Here is a 24,721-nt window from a genome sequence, read left to right as displayed (position 1 = left end):
TGGAATAGGTGGCCTTTTCTGTCCGGCTGCTTGCACTGAGTAGGAGTTGGCCAGTTCGTCCCTCCTGCCCCATGCACGCACACTCACAGTGGAGCCATTCCTCACCTGCTGGCCAAGTGGCTTGTTCCCACTTCTGGCTGTTAATGGAGGATGCCGCTGTATTTGAGTCAGTTCAAAGTGAAACAGTTGTGGAGCACATGGTGTGTGCTGGGCTCTGCGTTTTGGAGATGAAAGAGGAGTACAGATGCATAATAATTTACCTCTCTGTGAGACAAATCTACACGGGGTAGCCAGTGCGTGCCGCAGGAATGAGGAGAGCGAAGCGACCAATGGGGAAGGAAGGTGGGGCCTCTGTGGTGCTGGTGGAGTGGTGCCCAGCTCCCCCCACCCCTCCTCCAGGCAGGGCTCCCTCAGGTCCGGCATCATGCGACCTTTGAATCATTTGTAATGTAGTTCCCAAAATATGGTCCCCAGGCTCCTGCCTTCCTGGCCGCCCATTCAGGAGACCTGCAGGTCACACCCACCTTGACAGATTAACCATGCTGACATTCCACTGCTGGTGCGGGGCGCTTAGTGGACACAGTTGCTGTCTTAGCATAATCAAGCTACGAGCAGCGTGTTCTCCTGGTCATTGCGTTACTCAGTACTACCCACGGTACTTCTGTTCAGCTGCCCACACAGACGGTAAGGGAAAAGCCAGGTGCTTGGGACTTTATGAGTTGAATGTGTCTGCAGTGCTAGGGTTCCAGATGAGCAGTGGGAGATGACCCAAGTGTTGGGGCACCTGCAGCCACATGAGACACAGATGGAGCTCCTGGCTCCGGCCTGGCCAGGCCCTGGCCACTGCCATGTTTTGGGACGTCAACAAGTGTGGAAGATCTCTTACTCTCCCTCTCTTACTGCAACTCTGCTTTTCAGACAATCTGTGAACAAGGAAAAGAAGAAAAAGCTAATTAAGATTGACTGATAAGGGGCTCGCACTATGGCGGGCAGGCTAATCCTCTGGTTGCAAGTGCCAGAATCCCATGTGGGCACCAGTTCTAGTCCTGGCTGTTCCACTGCTGATCCAGCTCTGTCCTTATGACCGGGGGAAGCAGTGGAGGTTGCCCTGCATCCACGTGGGACACCCAGAAAAGTTCTAGGCTCCAGCTTCAGATCAGCTCAGCTCTGGCTGTTGCGGCCATTTGGGAGTGTGAACCAATGAATGGAAGATTTCTCTCTCTCTGTAACTGTTACAAATAAGTTTTTAAAAAGTGATAAAGTAGCAAAAATAACTTTTACTAAATGTCAGTGTCTTTCTGGTATTATGTGTGTATGTGCTCACACAGAGGGCACTTGACTGCTTGTTGAAATGTAACAGCTGGTCTAAGGAAAAGGTCATGCAGTTGTTTGTGTGTTGAGTGTGCTATTTTCTAGAATGTTCTGTTTATGTAAAAAGAATGCCTGAATTCATAAGGTGTGGTCATGCATACTAGGGTACTTTTCTCAGAAAAGGGCCAAGTGATGAAAATACCAAGTAAGCATTTATTATAACTGATAAAATTCAACCTCTCAGGTGAAAAATACAATTTTTTAACAGGGTATCTTTTTTTAAAAAAAGATTTACTTATTTTTATTGGAAAGTCAGATATACAGAGAGGAGGAGAGACAGAGAGGAAGATCTTCCGGCCGATGATTCACTCCCCAAGTGAGCACAATCTATGCTGATCCAAAGCCAGGATCCAGGAACTTCTTCCGGGTATCCCACATGGGTGGAGGGTCCCAAGGCTTTGGGCCATCCTCCACTGCTTTCCCAGGCCACAAGCAGGGAGCTGGATGGGAAGTGGAGCAGCTGGGATTAGAACCAGCGCCCATATGGGATCCCGGCGCATTTAAGGTGAGGACTTTAGCCGGTAGGCCACGCCGCCGGGCCCTAGGGTATCTTTTTTTAAAACACTGTTCTTTCAAAGGCAGAATGACAAGAGGGACAGAGGTCTTCTTCTGCTCTTCCTCCCCCAGTGGCTGTGGTGGCCAGACTCAGGCCAGGAGCCAGGAACTCCACCTGGGTTTCCCAGATGAATGGCAGGGCCCTGGCGCTTGGGGCATCTACTGCTCCCTTCCCAGTGCATGCGCAGAGAGCTGGATTTGAAGCGAAGCAGTTGAGACTCAAACTGACCCTGTGATGTGGGCTGCTGGCGTCAACACTGGGTCTGAGCCCGTGCTCCATGATGCTGGTTGTAAACACTGGAATTTTGGAAAGCTTGACCCCAAGCTTGACTGTAGATCAGCTCATTTCTGATACAGTCAGTGACGCGTATGGATGTAGCTTTTAGATAACAGACAGTGAGATTTGTCAGTATTTGCAAGAACTAGGAGGGCCAGTGGTTTCAAGATAACTAACCCATGCTGTTACAACAATCTTGCATTCAGATGGCAGGGTAGGCAGATTACACGCAGCAGCCGGAACAGTCCGGATGGGGCTTATTTCATGTATTGAATTATGCTTGTAAAGTTACTGAGTTTTGTTTGAGAGAGTGATGCTTACCATATTTTTTAAATACTGTAACAGCTGTTTCCAGTTACATATTTTTATTGGACCATACTTTAGGAAATATTGTCAGCTAAGACAGTGTGTACCAATACATTACATGTAGGCAAGAGAATGACTTCTTTTAAGCAAACAACAAATTTGCAGAAATAGCAAATGCCAGCTATTCTGATGTTTTTGTTTTTCATTATAGTATTTTAATGGGTTAATAAGCAGTTTCAATTTATAATAATAAATATCACTAGATAAAACCAAGCAGGACCTCTTTGGACAAGTCATTAAGAATGTGGACTCATGAGGCTCAAGTTTGAGAATCACCATTCTCAGATATGACATATGATAGGCCTTCAACAGTCTATGAAAGTTTTGTATAATCATTAATTTAAAGATTTATTTGAAGGGTAGAGTTACAGGATGGTGGGAGAGGGGCGCACAAAAGGAGAGGGAGGGAGAGAGATAGAGAGATCTTCAGTCTGCTAGTTCACTCTCCAGGTGGCCACAGTGGCCTCTGCTGGACCTGATCGGAGCCGGGAGCTCCTTCTAGACCTCCCGTGTGGGTAACAGAAACCCAGGCGCTGTGCCATCTTCTGCTGTGTCTCCAGGCATCTTAGCAGGGAGCTGACCTGGAGGTAGAGCTGGGAATCACCAGCACTCACAGGGGATTCCATGTTTCTACAATCTTTGCTCTTGGCATGGCAGTTCAGTTTTATACATTTTTCCATTTCTGAATTTGGAATATGTCTTTCCTTCTTAAGGGTTTATTTATTCCAAAGGCAGAGTTACAGAAAGAGGGGAGAGACAGAGATCTTCCAGCCACTGGTTCACTGCTCAGATGGCTGCAGAGCTGGGGCTGAGCCAAGCTAAAACCAGGATCTTGGAACTTCCCTTGGGTCACCCAGTGGATAGCAGGGACCCAAGGACTTGTGCCAGCCTCTGCTGCTTTTCCCAGGCACGTTGGCAAGGAGCTGGATTGGAAGTGGAGCAGCTGGGACTGACCCAGCTCACCTGTGGGATGCTGGCACTGCGAGGCAGAAGCTTGCAGTGCTGTTCCACAGCAGCAGACTCGGGGTGTGACGTACAGACTGTGAACCTGCATTAAAAATTTCCATTGACATTTTCTGATACCATTAAGAAAATACATGAAAAGTAGCTTCTCATTTTCAGTTGTTCTTTAAACCTACTCAATTTTTAACAAAAGTTTTTTTTTTTTTCCCCTGCTAAACCAGGAGCAGTATTTTTCTTTAAGACCTGATTTGAAGACCAAAAGTTATGGAAATATCAGTGAACGTGTTGAGCTGAGGAAGAAGTTGGCCTGTCACTCATTTAAATGGTATTTGGACAATGTTTACCCAGAGATGCAGATTCCAGGGCCCAATGCCAAACCCCAGCAGCCTGTCTTCTTCAACAGAGAGCCAAAGCGCCCCAGAGTGCTGCAGCGTGGCAGGGTAGGAAGCCGTTCTGTCAATGCGTTTCATGAAAATTTAGCGGAAAAGTTGGAAATGTAAAAGCTATAACTGACTTTGTAAACTTAAACTCTAGATTTAACGGTAAGATTTTAGCTTGCTTTCCATTTTGTTCCTTTATTGAAGACTTTAGGAAGATCTCCTTGTAACTTTGTCTATAATGCCATCTCAAATATTTTTAAAAAATTTGCTTTTAATATCAACATCCTTTATCTGCTGGCATTAGAGAAGGTGACTTCTGCTGCAGGTTAGGCGACAGCTCCCAGCTCTGGGATCACACACACAGCTCGCAGGTGCAGAGTGGCAGTCTGAGAGACAGCGCTGACCTGTTTTTCTCCCTGTGTCCACCACCCCTTTTTTTGAGGGAAGCTTCATAGTTGTATTATTACACCTGAAATGCAGGGGTCTTGCCATGATGTCAGTCTTTCCCCTTGAATCATTCCTTTGAACTAGTGTTCTGTAAGCTGAGGACTGGACCTGCCATTTTAGTCTCCCCTACTTTTTGGGCCCTCTGATAGCCTCTTCCACAATGCCAGCTGTCCTTTAGTGGTCAGAAATAAGTGTAGAACTTTATCCCTCTTGTCCTCTGTGCTCTGCAAGGTGAAAAACAAAACAAACACCTGCCAAGCTGGTTATTTTGGTTTTCTCGTTAAGTAGAAAGAGTTCCTCGTGTATAACCATGTGCTGACTGACTGTGCTGTTCGTGGTGTGGCCTACGTATCTCAGCTTTGCAGTCCCCAACTTAGCATGTCATGTTTATGTGCTGTGTGTGTTTTTTTGTTCTATTTTGTTGGTTTCGTTTTCTTTATTTATTTATTAGAAAGGCAGAGTGAGAGCCAGGCCTCTCACCATGGGTTCACTCCTCAAGGGCCACGAGAGCCTGAGCTGTGCCAGGACAGCCTGGAGCCTCCCCTGTACCCATTCCCCCCACGTTCTAGAGGACAGGGAAAAAATTCTGTGTTTTCATTTTCTTCAGCCCCATAGGCTGTAGCAGATCAGTGGGCTTGTTTATTTGGCTCGTGTTACACTTGACACTGCCTGCACCTGGCTGTAAAAGTTGCTTGGTCCTTGTAATATGTATCCTGATGTTCCCATGACCAGGGACTGGGAGTTGGGAATAAAGAATGCCCACTACCTGCTTGTGGCCCGTGGACTCGCCCTCGGCAGCAGTGTCTCCGTGCTTCCTGCAGGAACTCCTCACCTCAGGCTGCGTGTGTTTGCTGTGCTCTCAGCGCTGTTCTCTGCTCTTACAGCTCTACCATTTGCAGACCAACAAGTGTCTGGTGGCTCAGGGCCGTCCAAGTCAGAAGGGCGGCCTGGTTGTGCTCAAGGCCTGTGACTATGGAGACCCCAATCAGGTGAGTGATGCTGGGCACACAGGCAGGCATCTGTGACCTCTCATCCCAGGGCTGACCCTAAAAGCAGCACAGACCGCGGCGCTCTCCTCCTGGTAGACTTGTCCTTTGTTCATTGTCCCAGTCGTGCTTTCAGATGTTATATGGGAAGAATTATGACTGAAAAACTGCGAGTTGCTGGAAGAGGCAAACCTAAACCTTAACCAAGACAAAGCAGCTTGCAGACTCTCATCTTTTTGTCGTTATGATTTATTCAAGGCGAGTCCCCCACTAGCAGGCAGGCCGTCTTTCTCCATACAGTCATCTGTCTCTAGGTATACCCCAAGACACATTTTCCCCTCAAATACATCATATCTCAACCACAAAAATGAAACTGCAAAGGCTAAACAAAGATAAATGAGATTTTCTTGTTCTTGCTCTAGTGCAAACATATCAGGTACAAGTTTTCATATCACATTTTTCTGATTTTTAGCAGGAATTGTTTAGCAGGAATCTGAAAGCAACTTCATTTTATTGGTATAAATTAGCTTCCATTTATGTATGTATACCTTAAGTTACGCTAAAATAGCTAAGAAAAAACTTCTCGATTCGGCACTGTAATTTCAAACTGTCTGATGAGGCAGCACTGGCCTTGCGGTGAGCTAAGCCCCTGGCCGCGGCGTCCCGAGTGTGGAGCCTAGGGTGTGTCCTGGAGGCGGGTGGAGTCCGTCACTCAAGTAAAAAAAACAGGCTTTGTAGGCATAGTAAGTGAAATGTTCCAAAATTAATGGATATTTATTTTGATATTTCTCAGAACATGTAATTGTTAGGAGTGATACAGATGTTGAAAACATGGCTGACAAAAGGAAGTTTGCATTTCTGGAAGGGAAGTGGGCAGTGTGTGCACCCTGATTAGAACTGGTGACATTTCAGTGGCGCAACAGGTCACGGTGGGATGAGATGGCTGAATTACCCAGCTACCTGTGGTGCTGGAACTGTTCCATGGCCAAGTGTATGTGGGTGTGGCTGCTTCCGTAAGGGCAGTCAGACCAGCAGTGTGCTTGCCCCGCCATGCTCCGCACACTGAAGGTGTTCAGCAGCTGCATGGGCCTGCTGGCGCCTGGACTATCAGGCACTAGCACTGTAGTCTGTTAGCCTGTGACTTTGATGAAGAGTTCTCCCTTCCTGTTAGTGGAAATCCTCACATCTGTTTTAGGGTGACAGGTGAGAACAGAAGAAAATGCATTTGTTTTGAATTTAGTGATGATGCCTGTTGGAGAATAGGTTGTTGTATTTTGGGCCTGTGTTTCTAAAAATCATCTTAAAGATGAAGACAAGTCTGAAAGCGCCTGTGCCCGAGGAGAGCTGCTTCTGGACAGTCAAGGTGAAGTGCGCCGGCTCGTAGCTGCACTGAGGACTAGGGGGAGCGCTCCGTCGCCTCCTGTGAGATGTGCACCAGCCACACACAGGCGGACTGCGTGGCAGTGACGGCCACGGAAGGAGGTCTGTGTCGTGATTGATGCCACTGGTTAGCTGAATGGAACCAGGCTGAACTACTGCTTCGATTTCTTCCCAGAAATCCCCTCTCCTCTGTGGAGTCATTCCACTTCAGACAGCTGATTTCTGCTTCCTTGCTGTGTCTGCTTTAAAACCAACCCGAACAAATCCGTTTTTGTTTTGCAGGATGCAAAGTGCTGTGCGTTTGTGTGCTCCAGTACTTAAAGCAAAACTTGTTTTTCTTCTCTTCTAGGTCTGGATTTATAATGAAGAACATGAATTGGTTTTAAATAACCTTTTGTGTCTAGACATGTCAGAGACTCGCTCATCAGACCCACCACGGCTCATGAAGTGCCATGGCTCTGGGGGGTCCCAGCAGTGGACCTTTGGGGTAAGGAGATGGGGTCACACCATGGAGGCTGTCCCCTGAGCAGCCAGCAGCCCCCTAGTCAGTTGAATGGCCATCTCTCTTCTGAATTCCCTCTGTACCATGTTCTTCCAGTAAACTGCACGCACATGCGTGTGTCTGTTTTATTTTGAAAGAGTGACAGATCTTCCATCTAGTGGTTTACTCCCCAACGGCCACAACTGGGCTAGACCAAAACCAGGAACCAGAAGCCTCATCCTGGTCTCCCCTCTGTGTGGCAGGGGCCAAAGCACCCAGGCCATCTTTTGCTGCTTTCCCAGATAATTAACAGGGAGTGCGGTTGGAAGTGGAGCGACTGGGACTTGAACCAGCGCCCATATGGGATGCTGGCAGCTTTCCTTGTGCACCACAGAGATGCCCCCTTCCCCTTTTTAAAGGGTTATTTACTTATTTGGAACCCAGTGAAAGAGAGAGGGTGAAACACAGAACTATTTAAATAAATGATGGTACTTCTTTCCTTGCTACTTACTTCTTTGTTTCCCCCGCCAGAAAAATAACCGGCTGTATCAGGTGTCTGTTGGACAGTGCCTGCGAGCGATGGATCCACTGGGACAGAAAGGCTCCGTTGCCATGGCGATCTGTGATGGCTCCCCCTCACAACAGTGGCATTTGGAAGGTTAAGGTCCATGTTTGGGCCAGAAGGGTGATCCGCTGGGCGTTGCCTGCTCCGGCAAGGGAGCACCTCACTGCTGCGCAGATGCAGGCCAGCTGCTCTGGAGGGGGACTGTCCTCTCGGAGCCAGGTGACGGCAGGGGTGACAGAGACGGGAGCTGCGTGGGACCCTCTGTAGGTGCAGAGGTCATTTCTGAGCTGCTTTTAAAGAATTCCATTTAGTGACCCGGAATATAGACATAATTCTGTAAGGAATTGATATAGGACAAAACCCAGGAAATGTACATTTCTGTTGAAATTTATTGATGTTTTTTAATCTGTGTAATGATGAAATTAGTTTGTATCTGATTAGGAGCTTATCATAATTTCCTTTCTTAGAAAACTTAGGGCATACTTAATTCTAGAATGTTCTTAATAGATAATTTAAAGACTGAATCTGTTACTTTTCAGGGGGCAAACCATTTATAAGACCATATTTAAGAGGCAGTTAACTTATAAATTATTTTTGATGAATTATGGTCCTGTCTACACTTAAAATAAAGGATCCTTTTGATTATTTAAGTAGGATCGTGTGTGTGTATGCTGTCTTACAGGGATACATAAGAAATACTCCTGGATTCAGCTTATGGACAGGTAAACTAATTAGCAGTTGCTAAATTGAGGGAAGAGTCCTGGGCTTTAGCTGGAGGTGTGTGACTCACTGTGTGACTCTGTCAAAGATGCTTCTCAACATGCAGGCTGCATCCTTAAGCAGATGGTTGGCTGTGGAATTCCAGATCTGTAGATGCCAAAATGCAAAAATAATATACATGGAGAGCAGAAAACGGCAGAATTATAACTGTAAAGCCAATAATATTGATAATCACATTAAATGTGATTGGATGCGAAACTGCATGATTCCAGTTAAAAAGGCAGAAATTGTTAGAATCAGATCAAACTATGCTTCCCAGCAGAAACTCATTTCACATATGAAGGCCCAAGTAGTTTAATAGAATGATGGGAAGGTATACAGAGACCTAACTCTGAGTGAGTACACTGGCATCTGGGGTTGATTTCAGAACAAAGAGTATTATGAATGATAAAGTAATTTCTTCATGACAACAGATTATTCATCAAGACGAAACGGTCTAGAAATGAGAACTTCAGAACCCGTGCCACTGGGGTGTGTGTGACAGAAGGGTCAGTGGCCCCTTGGGATGGTTATCGGAGTGCCTAGTTTGAAACCTGGCTCTTCCCAACCCTGGGGAGAGAGCAGGAACTAGAGCAAGTTCTTGGGGGGTCTGCCTCTCCCGACAGGGATCTGAAGGATCTTGGAGCTTCCGGTTTTGGCCTGGCCCAACCCTGACTATTGTAGGCGTTTGGGGAGTGACCTAACAGATGGAAGATCTCATTCAAACAAAATGAAAATATATAAAAGCAAATAGAAGATTCCAGATGCTGAGAAGAAATGGACACAAGCAAGAATGCCTGAAGAAAAAGGCAAGAGAAAAGCATTTTATAAGATTCAATATCCTTTTATGATTTAAAGAAGGTCTGAGCAAACTGCTTCTGGAAGGGAACACACATTAAAACGGGGGATATAACTTATAAACCAGCAGCCAGTACCAGACTGAGGGGGAAAAAGCTGAAAAGTATTTCCTCTCAGATCTGGACTAAGCTCTCTGCTTTCACCAGTCTTGCTCAGTTTAGTACTAGCCAGAAGAAATAGGAAGGACACAGAAGTAATGGACATCACCATTGGAAAGGAAGTTACGGTGTCCATGAAAAAACCTACACTCTGCCAAAACGCTGATAACTGATAAACCTATTCAGCAAAGTCACAGGACATAATCAAGCATTTTTTCTATATACCAATAACAATAAATCAAGAAGTGAACCCGTCAGGAAGAGTTTCAGGATGGTGGAATAGGGTGAGGACACGTTTGAACAGATGACTAGCCGAGGTGAAGCAGGAGAGACAGCAGAGAGCAGAGCTCCACTGGTGGCCTTGTGGCAAGGAGACAGTGAAAGGGTGGAAAAGGATGTTCCAGGTTAATGGAAAGGAAAGGCGAGCTGGTGTGGCCATTCTTAGATAGGAAGATTACGAAAAGAGGGCCCAGCACAATAGTGTAATGGTTAGGGTCCTCACCTTGAACGCCCCAGGATCTCATATGGGTGCTGGTTCTAATCCCGGCAGCCCCACTTCCCATCCAGCTCCCTGCCTGTGGCCTGGGAATGCAGTTGAGGACGGCCCAAAGCCTTGGGACCCTGCATCCATGTGGGATACCCGGAAGGAGGCTCCTGGCCTCGGACTGGCTCAGCTCCAGTCGTTGTGGCCGCTTGGGGAGTGAATCATCGGACGGAAGATCTTCCTCTCTGTCTCTCCTTGTCTCTGTATATCCAGCTTTCCAATAAAAAAATTAATTACATACCAAAAGAGATGAAGGAAGACACCACATTGAAATGTGTGAAAGGAACTTGCTAGGGACAGTGGTACAGGAGGTGCAGGCTCCCAGCCAAGCGCACGGGGCTGAGAAAGCAGAAAGAACACGCAACCAATGATGTTTTCCAAAAAACACATTTGCAGATTTTGTTTTCAAGAAATCACCAAAACAGACAAGAAAAAAGTTGCCCTTAATTAAAGCCTGTGTTACTCTGAATACAAGTCCAGTTAATTTGGGTAAAGAATGGTATTCTTGTCAGCAATGTGAGCTGAGATATTAGACTAAAATTCCTTCATGCCCCCCAGATTTTGAAATGCTGTGTGAAATTGTGCTTTACAAAAGCGTGCTTTGAATGCACTGTTAGAGGCTAGAGTTGTATAAAAATGTACAATTAACGAAATTGTTCTAAATACAATTTGTTTTCACTAGTATAGTTAAATTTGGGGGGAGGAATTAAACATTTAAATTTTACTACAAAAGAAAAAAGATACACAACAGCAAAACCACCCCAAGATGAGCAGGAAAACAGAAATAATTAACATAATGGAGGAAATAAAGCAACAAATCAAAGAGTTGGTTCTTTGAGAAAATTAACAAAATAGATTCCCCACTAGTCCAACTAACCAGAAATGGAGAAGCTATGAATCAACAGAATCAGAGACGACAAGGAAATCCAGCGGAAACCTCAGACACACAGGATAATCAGCGACTGTGTCAACAATCCGAAGGCCTAGAAGAACGAGAGATTTTGGTACATCCAATCAACCAAAACCAAATCAGGAGGTAATTATTAATCTAAATTGACCTATAATAAAACTGGAGATTGAATCAGTAATTAAATCCCAGATGACTTCACTGCTGAAATCTGCCAAACATTTCAAGAACTTCCCCAATCCTCCACAAACTGTTAGAAATGAAACAGAAAGGGAGGCAGTCCTTCCGAACTCTGTGAAGCCAGTATCACCTTAACACCAAAACCAGGAAGAGAAACAACAGAAAAAGAGAACTGCACACCGATATCCCTGACGAACAAAGATAAAAATCCTTAACAAAATACTCACCAACAGAGCACAACACCACATCACAGATCCTTCACCTGGCCCAGGTGAGGTTTGTCCCTGGCATGCTGGGATGGTTTAACATACGCAGATCAGTAAAAGCACAGAAGGCATTTGGTAAAATCCAATACCACTTCATGTTAAAGAAAAAACAAATAGGCACAGAAGGAACATTCTACAGCACAATCAAAACAATTCACAAAGAGCCAGTGCCGGCACGCTGCTAAATGGGGAGACTGGAAACTTTCCCACTAAGATGTGTAACTTGACAGGACGTCCACTCTCATCACTGCTGGCCAACCACAGCATTGCAGATCCTCGCTAGAGCTATTAGGCAGGGAAAAGAAATGAAAGGATTCCAATCAGAAACAAGGATTTAAAATTATCGACTATTGGAACTCATAAGAATTTGGCAGGGCAGCAGGATACAAAATTAATGAACATAAACTGATGGCCCTAGTATGAACAAATTCTCCGTGGCCGAGAAAGAAACAGTCCTCTTTAAAACAGCAGAGAAGAATCTTAAATAACTTACAATAAACTTAACCAAAAATGTGGGAAGACCTCTGTGATTAAAGAAATAGGAGGTGGCATTAAAACATGGAGAAAGTGACCGCATTCCTGGGTTGGCAGAATCAACATCAAAAATGTCCATATCGGGCCCGGCGTGGTGGCGCAGGTGGTTAAAGGTCCTCGCCTTGCACGCCCGGGATCCCATATGGGCGCCGGTTCTAACCCTGGCAGCCCCGCTTCCCTTCTAGCTCCCTGCCTGTGGCCTGGGAAAGCAGTCGAGGATGGCCCAAAGCTTTGGGAACCTGCACCCGCGTGGGAGACCCGGAAGAGGCTCCTGGCTTCGGATCGGCATAGTATCGGCCCGTTGCGCTCACTTGGGGAGTGAATCATTGGACGGAAGATCTTCCTCTCTGTCTCTTCTCTCTGTATATCCGCCTTTCCAATGAAGAAATAATAAAAATAAATCTTTAAAAAAAAAATGTCCATATCACCAAGAGTAACATACAGATCCACTGCGATCCCAGCCAGCAAATCCCGGAGCCTGTGCTGCTGTGTCGTGAAAAGTGAAAATTAAAAAAGAGTAAGGAATGCTACTCACAATAGGTACAACAATTTTACATATTTAGGAATAAATTTAACCAAAGAAATGAAACATCCACCAATGAAAATTTTAAAATGCTGGGGAAAGAAATCATCAAAGAAGTTAAAAATTATGTTCATACACTTAAAATGTTCATACTACCTAAGCATTCTACAAATTCAGTCAATCTCTAACAAAATATCAAAACATTCTTCACAGAATTACAGAACAATCCCCAAACTAATGTGGAGTAGTCCGGGGGCAGGCGGCGCACAGCGGTGAAGCTGAGGCAATACAATATCTGATTTCAAAGCATACTACACAACTATAGTAATAAAAACACAGGATGGATTAATGGGACAGAATAAGAAAGCCCAAGCCACACACAACTTTTTTTTTGGAAAGATTTTATTGGAAAGGCAGTTACAGCTGGGCTAGACCAGGCCAAGCCAACAGCATGAACTTCATTCAGATCGTCCTTGTGGTGGCAGAGGCTCAAGCACTTGTGCCATTTCCTGTTGCTTTCCCAAGGACCTGAGCAAGAAGCTGGATTAGAAGGGGAGCAGCCAAGACCTTGAACTGACACCCATATGGGATGCCAGCATTGTACATGCTGGCTTAACGACAGCAGTTCTGTGGCCAACAAATTGTTCAAAAGCTGCCAAGAACATACATTGGAGAAAGTATTGTCTTTCCAATAAATGGAGTTGACAAAGAATAAAGAATGAAAACTAGAACATTACTATAAAAATCAATCAACAATGGACCAAAGGGCCTGGCGTGGTAGCCTAGCAGCTAAGGTCCTCACCTTGTACATGCCAGGGTCCCATATGGGCATTGATTCATATCCTGGTAGCCCTGCTTCCCGTCCAGCTTCCTGTTTGTGGCAGTCGAGTACGGCCCCAAACCTTGGCACCCTGCACCCACATGGGAGACCCAGAAGAGGTTCTGAACTCCTGGCTTCAGGTTGGCTTGGCTCCGGCGGCCGCGGCCGGCTGGGAGTGAATCATCGGAGGGTGTGCCTGAGCAGACTGCAGAGGCCAGCTCAGGGACAGGGTCCCTGCCAGGCCAGGGGTGCCTCTCGCTTCTACAGGTCACCACCCACCCTGCCTCCTCTGGCTTTCCAGACCAAGCAAGTGCCTTGTAAACTCTGAGACAGTGGGGCAGAGGACCCCACTCGACGGCAGGTGGTCCGGCAGGCTCCGCAGCTGAACTGCCCACACCTCGGCGATGACTCCGAAATGACAAGTCAAACACGCTTTTCTCCTTCCTCTTCTAATGTGTAGAAAGACAGTTCTGTTTACGGCTAATGATATTTAACTTACCTTATGAGAGCACTTTCTTCAGAAGTCACCCACACGTTGGTTCTGAGTGTCTGTGTGTTTAAGCGTCAGATGCCTCCACGTCACGCTGGAGTGACTACATGGCTGTGGTGTCCCGGAGGAATTCATTTCTGAGGAGCTGCCTTTTCAAGAGAATACTTTGGAAAGTGTTGGCTAATTTACAATCTCCCATCGCTCCAAGTGACTGACCTCCAGTTAGGCAGGCAGTGAGGCCCTGACTTCCAGATGGGCTGCAGGGACTGAACAACTCCAGCCATCGCCTGTCGCCAGAAGTGCACGTCAGCAGGAAACCAGATCAGAAGCCGAGCTGGGCTCTCCCCTGCCCCGAATGTCTTCTCCAATGTAACCTTTTTGCCCTAAGATACCTTTTAAATTTTAAAAAATGAAATAGAATCCTTAGAAGAAAAAGATTAAGAGGGTAGGGCACAGTGCTGAAGGAGACATCGTTGTCTGCTGTCACAGAAATTTCACCATAGCCGCAAGGCACAGCTGTTAGCTATTGCAAGGGACACAAGCCACGTCTTACCAGCAAAGGGGCTGACGGCAGGAAGCTCAGAGGGACTGTGACAAAAGAATTTTATTTTGAAACACAGGAGTTAAAAAGTCAACCTACAGAACATCTTGCATTGCTACTTGCTTAGCTCGGTGCCTCTTCCTGGGCAGCCCAGGCTGTGCACAGCGCCCCACTGCACCAGCACAGGCTGAATGTCTCTGGGGAGGCACACTTGTCTCCTGGATTGCTCTTCTCTCTTGCCTTTGGGTTTCCTGCAGCTTCGGCCCCCTTTCAGACCACTGTTCCTCTGACACACACAAAATGCAAAAACCTTGGCCCACGTCCCTCCTTTGAGCAGACCCTCTGTGTTCCTCAGGTCTTAAGTGTTGTCTCCTTGGAGAACCTTCTCTTGACATCTCATTAAATTTCCGTTTAAAACTTCTCCCAGTTTTGTCCATTTCTAAGTTCATTCCACGACGCCAGGGATCCTGGGCCTCTCGCTGTGTCTTTAACGCCTTCAGGGGGGTGGGGGCGTTCAGCCAAGCTACCCGCAACCAATACAACTCATAACCCATACAGCTGACGGATACGTGACGTCCGGCCTGGTGGTGGGGGCGGCGCCCATTCTCTCGGGATCCTTGGAAGGTGGCAGTCAGCAGGTGGTGACACCCCACTCCACAGTCGACTGCAGGTGAGAGCAGAGGTAGCTAGGACCAGCCTTTTCTATCGTTAGCAGAGCAGTGAGGAGCTGGCCTCTGTTCCAAGGAAGTCTCTTCTCACGTGTCGAGATGGCACCAAGCCAGGCAGCGGCAGAACGCATCAACACGTGCCAACATCCCCGAGCCCTGAGCTGTCCCGACGCGGTCACAAACTCGGGGTGGTGCCAACATCCCCCAGCCCTGAGCCATGCCATCCCGACGCGGTCACAAGCTGGGGGTGGTGCACAAGCGCATTTAAAGTCCTGCTCCGTTCCCTCAAGAGGATGGGTACTTTGAGAATTTCTCAATGCAAGTTAAAAGCTTGTTATAAGGTGTTCATGAAGCCAAGGTTAATCTGTTTTAGGAGCTGCAGGAACTTCTGGCCCTCTGGGAAGTTTCTAAGCAACTCCTTTAAAATAAATATGTTCAAGAGAGTTGGTACAATGGAAATTTTTTCTTACACAAAGTCTAGAAAACAGTCTTGAAAAAAGCCAACCAAGAGAACAGATTCACCACTATAAAACAAAAACAGGTTCTGAACAAAGGAACAACAAACCAAGAATAACTTAATTTCACCTTGGTAGACAAAGAACCAAGGCCCCCTCTTTACTCAGCTGAAAGGGAGAGGCAGGTGTTGAGGTGACCCACAGGGACCGGCTCTGGAAAGGAACCGGGGTGCCCACGCCGCACAGTTCTGGAAGGTGTCGGCTGAGGCGCTCCAGCCACGACACCGAGTGGGGCCAACAAGAGACTTGGAGGCAGCTTTTATAGATGTAAAATATTTTATTTGTAAATGGTGATCTTCTAAATCTGTGTCCACAAATTCCAAAACCCATAACACTCTGTATACTTCAAAAAATTCAATTTTTGTCAACATTAGATACTATTATACAGAACAGAAAACAACAAAAACCCGGTAGGACCAATACTGGTAGGATGTCAGAATATTGTACAAGAGAAGAAAAATATTCAAGAAACAAATTTCATACAGCTATTTATCAAGAGAAAAATATATACAATTGATTTATTCTGTAAGATAAAAATACATCATGCCATATACATTACGAGTTCAGAACTGCGTCACTGGATATACCAACAGCTTACAGTCCACTTGAATTGTGCACACAAAACTTCATTTTATACTTAGCCCGTGAAGTGTCAGTACCAGAATTTTAAGTACAAAATAAAAAGCTAACCAGGTTCAAAATGCTGATTAAGTTTCTACAAGCAAACACAAAACAGTGTGTGTTTTCTTTTTATTAAAGAAATGTAAACAAACAGTTCCTACAAACACATTTTAAAATTACATCTTCCAAAAACCCTATTGCGGAGTCCTGCAGCTGCAAGCATAATCACATCTCTCTCTCGTTTTTAAAACCTTTTTCAAATTTTTGTGTTAAATAGAAGGCTAAGGAGTTAGGTTTAGGTTCCTGCTACATGATTCTATTATGTTTACATGATTCTTTGTGGCCTGAAACAAAGTTCTAATCAAAACTACATTTGCTGAAGAAAAAATTCAGCTCCATTTGGGTGTCTCTGTAAGCAGTTATTCACAGTTATCACAAATTGTAAGCACAAAAAAACCTGACTCAAGAAGTAGGGATGCAACAATATAATATGAAAAAATTAGTTTAAATTACCAAAACAGCTATAAAAATTGTAATCATAGCATACACTCTTTTGTCAGAAGTAAGGTGTATAAAACAATTAAGTACTAATAGACGGTAGTTTCCAAAAAACCCCAAACACTCTAGGTTGAAATTTTGGTTATTACATAATGATAATGGCATATTTAATAACAAAAATTATATTGTGACATCCCTAAGGACATTTTATAAGCACCCGAGCTGCTGCGGAGCCTGGTAGCATTTGGTCAATAACTATTTTTATACTGTATTTTTTCTCAAAATATTTACACATTTGTACAAAGTAACAGGATTTGTTAGTTCTGCAGGTAACAGCAGCAGCTTGGCTTTCTTCTAACTTTTATTTAAAAATAGCTTCATTCACTTATTCAATAATAAATACAAAAAGTTTCTCTTATTTTACAGAAATCAAAAACTACAATAAACTGACTCATGGAATCAAGTATTTAAATGTATTTTAGTGCAAGTTATTGTCCCTTAGCTCTATCCCTAAGGAAGTCATTTCAGTACATTCCTTGTTCAGTGGTGTCTACTTTATTTAAAAACATCTTTAAGTTAGAGGGCCTGCCCCTTTCACTAAGGCCGTGGCCAGCACACTGGACATCCCCTGTCGCTGGTGAAATCAGTCTTACATTCATAGGAAGGCCCCTGCCTTGCCGCAGGGCAGCCATCGGCTCTTTTCCCCAGTCAAAGTTTCTTCTTAGTGAGATTAACAAAACAAAACCAAACCCACCCACAAGGAAAAAAAATAAACAAAAAGAAAAAGAAATAGAAAAAAAAGCAAAAGTGCTGGACCATTCTGCAGTTCTGTTCCACCTCAGCTGCTTCAGGAAAGCCTCTCACCCGCAGCGCTGAGGCAAGCACAGCTCCCAGAAACGAGTTTTCAAAAAGTCACACAACAGAAAACAAAAACATTTTTCTGTCTGCAAAATCCCAATGGTGTGTTGAATTGCCTCTTCCTAGGGACAAGCCGCCTGCTGAGCAGCAAGGAATGCGTTCAGTTCATCCACTTCCGGCAGTTCACTGCTCCACAGTGACACGGAATCTTGTGCTGGTCATCTTCAAAGTCAAACTTATAGTCATAGCAGAGCTGCCCATGGCAAAGACAGAGTGTAAGAAAGGGAGGAGGGGTAGGGAAGGACCGAGCTTCTGCCACCTGTCCCCGCATATTTCAAACTCAGCAAAATGCTGTCATTGGAAGACTTGACCTGTGGCAGTCCCACAGGACCCTGGGGGCAACCTTGAAATAAAGGCAAAGAAACTGACAGGATTGTACTTTCACAGAAGAAATGGAGAAGTGTTTTAAGCTTTGCATCAGATCTGAGAGGCTGCCCCCAACGGGCGCACTGGCACAGCACGGGGACAAAGCTCCCTGGCTTGCCCAGAGCGACCGATGCTCAGTTCGGGCAGACAGAAACACTGTTTTTCCTCTATCACTTTTCTTAAGTTGGTATCGAAAGACTTTCACTGTTTAGGAATTAAAAAACTGTTATCTCAGACTAACCCTTCTCTCAAGGTGGGTGGGAACCTGTGTGATTTCCATGGGGAGCTTCACCCCTCTTATCTCAAGCTGTCCCCCTGCAACTGGGAGACCCCTGAAAAATCTGCACTGTATAATCAGGTGGAGGACCAGCACTTTCTGGAATCTTCTCTAATTCTGGTATTCAGGACACTACTTGGAAAGACTGGCCACAGAGCATGGGCAGGAAGCATTTACTTAGAATAGCTGCCCTGCGTGATTCTGCTGGTACCTTTCATTGGCTATCTGCCTGGTTCTGTGAGGAACGACCTTTCCTTCTATACAAGGTTGAGGTCAAAGGTGATTAAATGGCTGCTTCGGACACTCCGGTAAGGAGGCAGAGGCACCTGGGATCTGCCTTGATGGCCATGGTGCCCTCTTCTGGCTCCTGGTGCCTCCCTGGGGCTCTCATACACTGTGTCTGCGTGGTTACCCTTGAGTCTTTCCGGGTTGAAAGAGGAGATTCCCCGATAAGTGACCCAAACTGCAGTATAACCCCACGAGCTACACTCACGAAGGGCCGGGGGCCCAACATAGTAAAAAGGTTCCGGTTCCTCATCCCTGAATGGGCCAAGTATCCCTGTAGAGAGCAACACGACTTAGCAGGTGCTTCTCCACAGACGGAGGTGCCTAGGCCAGGGTCGTTTATGCAAGGCAACACTCAGGAAAGGTGAGGTGATCCACACCAACAATTACCTAAAGGTGAAATGCTAAACCAAAGTCATCGTATGAGAGCAAAGAGACAAATTTCAAATTCAGTATTCAGCATTCTGAAGACAAAACAAAAGCAAAAACAGTAACAACAACAGCAACAAACTGAACATCTACTGGTGTGAAACTCTTCTAAGCTTATACTGACCACTAATGTGAATGAGAAATCTGGGGGCATAGGGCCCCCCCGAATGTGCTGCCCACTGCCATTCCAATGACAGCAAAAGCAGGCAATGACTCCACGATGCTCCTCAAACATGACCATAACCTCGGAAGAGAAGCATGCTGGGAACCGTGGTTGGGTTAAGGGACTGAAGAGGCTCTAACGCATTCACAGACGGTGACATGGAAATGCTGGTTGTGAGGAACAAAATCAACAAGGAAGTTGATATTCAACATTGTCGAAGCTGCCACATGGCAGAAGGTGAAGGTATTTGGATGCCAGAAGGATGATGGAGTGGGAAAATCTGGCCTCCCAAGAAGACTTTTTTGATGTTGTTTAAGAAAGTCGAACAAGGCCCCAGTGTCAAGGCGTGAACGGCTGCACAGCGAGGCACAGCCCGGGCTCGCTCTTACCTCCTCCCCTTTCTGGATTCTGCGGTTGGAGCTGATGATGATCTTGTGTCCTCTCTCGAAGGTTACCACTTCAGCCACACAGTTTGGTGCACAAGAGTGGTTGATGTATCTGCAAGCCATGTTAAGAAACCACTGTAAACAGCTGGCACGCTGGCATGCCCGACGAAGTCTTTTCTGTTAATTCCATTTCTATTTGTCCATTACAAACAGAACATGTATGAACACAAATTTTTAACAAAAATTCTTGTTGAAACTGGTTTGCTGTGAGTTTTACTCACTGCAAGGCTGTAAGGAAGAGGACCGTTCCTCAGCTTCACGGCTCTAGATGAGCCTGGGACACAAAAACTGTTTCGACCGGATTCCTCTCAGTCTTACCTTGCAGGCCCTCCTGTGAGCGTTGCATCAATCACGTGGTCATTATCCATGCGGAACATGTACACGCCACGATTCTACAAAGAAGGCAAGGAGCCGTCAGTGAGGTGCAGGTCCACAGGAAGAGCACCCTAAGGCGGCAGAGAACTCTACTGTTCTGATGATGCCACCTACTGGGCACGGGGAGCACTGAGTCAGGAAGCTACCCAACGCCAGGGCCACCAACTCACTGTGCAAATATCATCATCAACTTAAGATTAAACAGATGAGAGGGACAGGAGAAAAATGGAAAACATGACAAAGATGACTACTGTTCAACAGTGACCACAGCCCTGCAGGGTGGCCGGGCGGCACGGGGGCTGCATGGGCGGCATGGGGGCGGCACGGGGGCACACAGGGGCAGCACAGGGGCGGCCGTGACGGCACGGGGGCACACCAGGGCGGCACGGGGGCGGCATGGGGTGGCCGTGACGGCGCAGACACTGACCTGAGACTCATAGAGCTTCTCCTTTCTGTTTGCCACTTCATTCCGAATGATCGTCCCGATATACTCAATGACCATCGTGTGCTTCTCGATGTCTCTAGCAGCGTACAGGCCCAGGCCCTGCGGCAACAAAGCGGACACACACACTTCAGCTCACGTCATTCACAGATGCCACCACTGGGTCGTCACAAAAGTCAGACTTCACAGTTTCATATAAACTTAAATGTGAAACACATTCTTTTCTGAAATGTAGGTATCTTACCACTCCCCATTACGCCATCACTACCTTCCCTGTGTCTGTCACTGAATTCTCGGGGACTGTTTAGGTCACGGCTTGAAGATGTTCTCAAAGTTCACATGCTCTCTCTTTCTCTCTCACTACATATGGAACAGGGACTGTTGGTGCAGTGAGTTCAGCCACTGCCTAGGATGCTGGCATCCCACATGGCTATCAGATTCTTGGCCTCTCCATTTCTGATCCAGAGCAAGACGGCCCAAGTCGATGGGGCTCCTGCGCCCTCGTCGGAGACCTAGATGAAGAACTTGGCTTCAGCCCGGCTCAGCCCTGACCACTGAGGCACTTTGGAGAGTGAATCAGCAGACGGAAGATCTCTCTCTATTGCCTTTCCTTGTCAAATGCTCTAAAGTAAATCTTGAAATAAGTCAATACAACGCTGAAACATCGTTTTCATCCAGAAGGTCACACTGCGTACGCTGGTGCCTGGCACACCACACCAGTCAGTTTCCAGCACTGCACACTCAGGAACAACATACTGAACCACACGTCTGGTCCTGTTTCAGGCTGCATTCTGGCGTTGAAAGCAAGAGGTGGGAGTGCAGGAAGGAAGATTACAGGCGCTGCCTGCAGAATTCCCCCTTCCTCATCAAGCCCCATCTTGAGACACAAGAAGAGGGAAAACCAATTTCAACAGACTCTAGTATGTGAATTGACTTAGGACTTGAAAAACTATCTATGCAGTTTACCCGTTTAACTTCAGATGTGATTCAGAAGCAAACGAACCAGAACAGGAAGGTCAGTATAATTTAAGCACAATCACATCAATGCAAGCAGTCCAAACAGATTCCTATATGGCTGAAATTTCCAACAGTAGTAATTGTGGTATTAAAATTCAATTTAGGGCCTGACACAGTGGCCTGGTGGTTAGAGTCCTCGCCTTGCACATGCTGGGATCCCATATGGGCGCCGGTTCATGTCTTGGCAGTCCTGCTTCCCATCCAGCTCCCTGCCTGTGGCCCGGGAAAGCAGTCGAGGACGGCCCAAAGCCTTGGGACCCTGCACCCGTGTGGGAGACCTGGAACAGGTTTCTGGCTCCTGGCTTTGGATCAGCTCAGCTCCGGTCGTTGGAACCGCTTGGGGAGTGAATTAGCAGATGGAAGATCTTTGTCTCTCCTTCTCTCTGTATATCTGCCTTTCCAATAAAAATAAATAAATCTTTAAACAAATAAATAGAGTTTAATGTCAATGGGTTTTTTTTTTTTTTTTACTGAATAACATCTGGTTATTCAAGAGGAGAAAACTGTCCCACATGAGAGAGCCAGTTTGCATTCCAGTTGCTCCATTCTTACTCCAGCTCCCAGCTAATGCACCTGGGAGAGCAGCAGATGGCCCAAGGATTCGTGTCTCTGTGCTTCTACGGGCCAGCCAGATGGAGTGCCTGCCTACTGGCTCTGCAGTCATGCAGGGAGTGCTCTACAAGGGACAAGATCGCTCCATTTTTCCCTGTGTCACTCTTTCAAATATAAAAGTCCTAAAAAAGTTAATTCTGTGTAAAAGACGGAGAGTCATAATTTTTTCATAATACATATTTTCCATGAACTTTCTGAAGAGTGCTCCTACAGTCCATGTTCTTCCCTGGGACTGGAACCTATGGGAAATCGGGACTGGCGAAGGGAACGTGCTAAGGGCACTGTATTTCCTGGAGAGCAGAGCAGCAGGGAAAATATCACATGGTGAAGCTTGTACAAAAGTAAATCTTAACTGCAGACATGAAAACCCACACCTTCATCACCAGTTAGGAATTGCAATTTTAGTCCATACTTCAGTCTGGCAAAAATATACTCTAAATGGGAAAAAGAGAACCAGTTTCATACACTGAAGAAATGTGCAGTTACTGCCTTTTTATTTACTTAGTTACTTATATGAAAGGCAGAGTTAGAGAGAGAGAGAGAGAGAGAGAGAGAGGAGAGAGAGAAAGAGAGAGAGAGAGAGAGAGAGTTCTTGCATCCATTGGTTCACTTCCCAAACGGTCCCTCTGGCTGGGGCTGGCCAGGCTGAAGCCAGCAGTCAAAGCTTTACCCAGGTCTCCCTCCTGGGCGCACTGGGCGTACTTGAGTTATCTACCCAGGCACATTGGCAGCGAGCTGGATGCCCAAGAAGGGTACCATATGGGATGCCAGTGTCACAAGCAGTGGTTTAGCCCGTTATGCCACAATGCCAGATTCAATTACTGCCTTCTTAGGCAAATTGAGGTAAAATAAGGGGAATATATACTTTTATAGAGGAATTTTACTTTTGAGTTTACAATCCAAAAGACTCAAACTACCAACTCATAAGGATAATACAAGGTTACTGATGGCAACGCTGTTTGGTATGAAGAAAAAGAAAATACATCAACAAAAGAAATCAGCAGTGGAAGGCATCGTAACACAGCAGTTACATATAACACAGCCGAGCTCCTTCACCGAACCAGCTGCACAACATGTGTGGGTCATGATTCATTCCATTTTCACGCATATACATTTATACATTTTAAAATGGTTAACATGGAATGACAAGAAATATGAAATCATTACTATGACTACCTGGCAGGTGGAAAACAGCGAGGCTGATGGAATAGATGGGAAAAAGGGACAAGGACAAAAACCCACACCTCTCCAGTGTTTCAAGTTAAAGATGAGAAGCAGAGCACAGACAGGCTTCCACCGTATCACAGTACTCAGCACCGGAGATGGACACAGAGCGAATTCACTACTTCAAAATGTTTAAATTGGAAAAGTAATTCAAGCAAAAGGTCAAGGGCAGAAAAGAAAGGGTTCTTTGCTTTATTTTTGCTTTTTTTCCCCTAATGCACAAGAAAGATCAGCATATAATTTGTAAATAGTCAAGGAAGCAAAATAGATGGGGAAAACATGACAGGACACTTGGTGTGCAGCCCAGCCATCAGGGCGCTTTCGAGAGCCCAGGGAGGCAGGTGTGAGCCCCCAGCCCTTTAAGCCTTAGGAAGTCCGCAGTGACATTCTGCTGCTAGCCTAGGGTACACTTGTGACAGTCCAGTTCTCAAGACCTAGTATTTTGCCTCTGGGTGCAAACAAAAAAGAACACACCCAGCGAGGAAGCCAGTAACTAAAAAGGCCTAAACGTAGATCTAATTTTGTGAAATACCCAAATATCAAAAATAGAAGATCCTAAAAACTTCTAGTGAAAAAGAAAATGGTTTCAAGAACCTGAATGTCAACAACTCAATGATGTATGCTGTAGTAACTGTCCCAGCCTCTGAGACGGGCTGAGGACTTCACTCACCTACAGGCGATGATACAGATTACAGCAGGGGTGGGAGTGGAAGCAGGGATTTCAGAGAACTGTTAGATGGAGGCAAAAAAAATCAACAGAACTGGATGATGCTTTGGATGTGGAGACTTTAATACGAGCACAATGAGAATAAGCAGCACTGTCGCTCATAAGGTCAGCCTTGTGGATAAGCAGGCTCAGGCTGGAGAAGTGTGATAACAGGAGAGCACCATCATTCTGTTCTGGGACGTCCCGAGTGAGATGCTGCATCGGCACTTGCCTATCTAGGTTTCCGGCTCAGCCAGGATAGACTGCAGATGTGAATTTAAATGCACATGGCCTTCGTCTAACCGTCTATCACAAACATGTGATCAGTTCCTGAAAAGGGAGCTGATCGAATAGAGGGAAGCTTCCAAAAAGTGGGGTACTTTTGAAAATATTGCTATTTGGGGCTATGCTGTAGCACAGGTTAAGCCACTGCCTGCAGCACCAGCACCCCAGGCCTCGCTGCTCCCTCTCCAGCGTGCCGAGGAAAGCAAAGATGGCCAAATGCTCGGGCATGAGCCACCCACATGGAAGACCCAGACGGAGCGACGACCCCCTGCTGTCAGTCTGGCCCAGACTTTTGTGAGTGAATCAGTGGGTGGAAAATCTCTCCTCTCTCTAACCTGACCTTCTAAATAAGTAAATAAATCCTAAATATGTAAATAAATATATTTATACTTTTCACAAGTGTCTGAAACAGCCCCGCTGAGCTTTCCACAAACAGTAAAAATACTATGCTAGCAGCTTCCCAAGAGTTCTCTTCAAGACTTAAGGATGTAGATACCAAAGGTCTGCTTTCCTTTTGGGGGAAACTGAACACCACACCCTAAGAGTAGAACTTAAAGTACTAACTTCACAAACTGACAGGATT

At 45.9% G+C, this 24,721-nt stretch overlaps 2 protein-coding genes across 19 annotated transcripts in view; one reads left to right on the top strand and one right to left on the bottom strand.

Moving 5' to 3' along the window:
- The window catches only part of GALNT11 (polypeptide N-acetylgalactosaminyltransferase 11), a 51,070-nt gene extending 42,649 nt beyond the window's left edge, over window positions 1-8,421 (top strand). For 3 of the 4 annotated variants that reach the window (XM_041002525.1, XM_041002527.1, XM_041002526.1), the window contains 4 exons: window positions 3,754-3,972; window positions 5,244-5,348; window positions 7,075-7,212; window positions 7,738-8,421. In XM_041002525.1, coding sequence (XP_040858459.1) covers window positions 3,754-3,972; window positions 5,244-5,348; window positions 7,075-7,212; window positions 7,738-7,869 — 594 coding nt within the window. In that variant the 3' untranslated portion in view covers window positions 7,870-8,421. The remainder of the gene's footprint in view (window positions 1-3,753; window positions 3,973-5,243; window positions 5,349-7,074; window positions 7,213-7,737) is intronic. The other variant, XM_041002528.1, reaches the window with a different exon arrangement.
- Window positions 8,422-14,339: 5,918 nt separating this feature from the next.
- The window catches only part of KMT2C (lysine methyltransferase 2C), a 203,594-nt gene continuing 193,212 nt past the window's right edge, over window positions 14,340-24,721 (bottom strand). For all 15 annotated transcript variants that reach the window (XM_041002313.1, XM_041002321.1, XM_041002328.1 and 12 more), the window contains 4 exons: window positions 20,280-20,396; window positions 19,796-19,869; window positions 19,421-19,529; window positions 14,340-17,704 (listed from right to left, as the gene is read on the bottom strand). In XM_041002313.1, the coding sequence (XP_040858247.1) occupies window positions 17,612-17,704; window positions 19,421-19,529; window positions 19,796-19,869; window positions 20,280-20,396 (393 nt within the window). In that variant the 3' untranslated portion in view covers window positions 14,340-17,611. The remainder of the gene's footprint in view (window positions 17,705-19,420; window positions 19,530-19,795; window positions 19,870-20,279; window positions 20,397-24,721) is intronic.

This window comes from Ochotona curzoniae, unplaced genomic scaffold, assembly GCF_017591425.1.
Source record: "Ochotona curzoniae isolate NIBS_2020 unplaced genomic scaffold, NIBS_Ocur_1.0 scaffold_2476, whole genome shotgun sequence".
NCBI classification, from domain to species: Eukaryota; Metazoa; Chordata; class Mammalia; order Lagomorpha; family Ochotonidae; genus Ochotona; species Ochotona curzoniae.
Note: the sequence above shows the minus strand (reverse complement) of the source record. Positions and strands in the feature narration are given on the sequence as shown.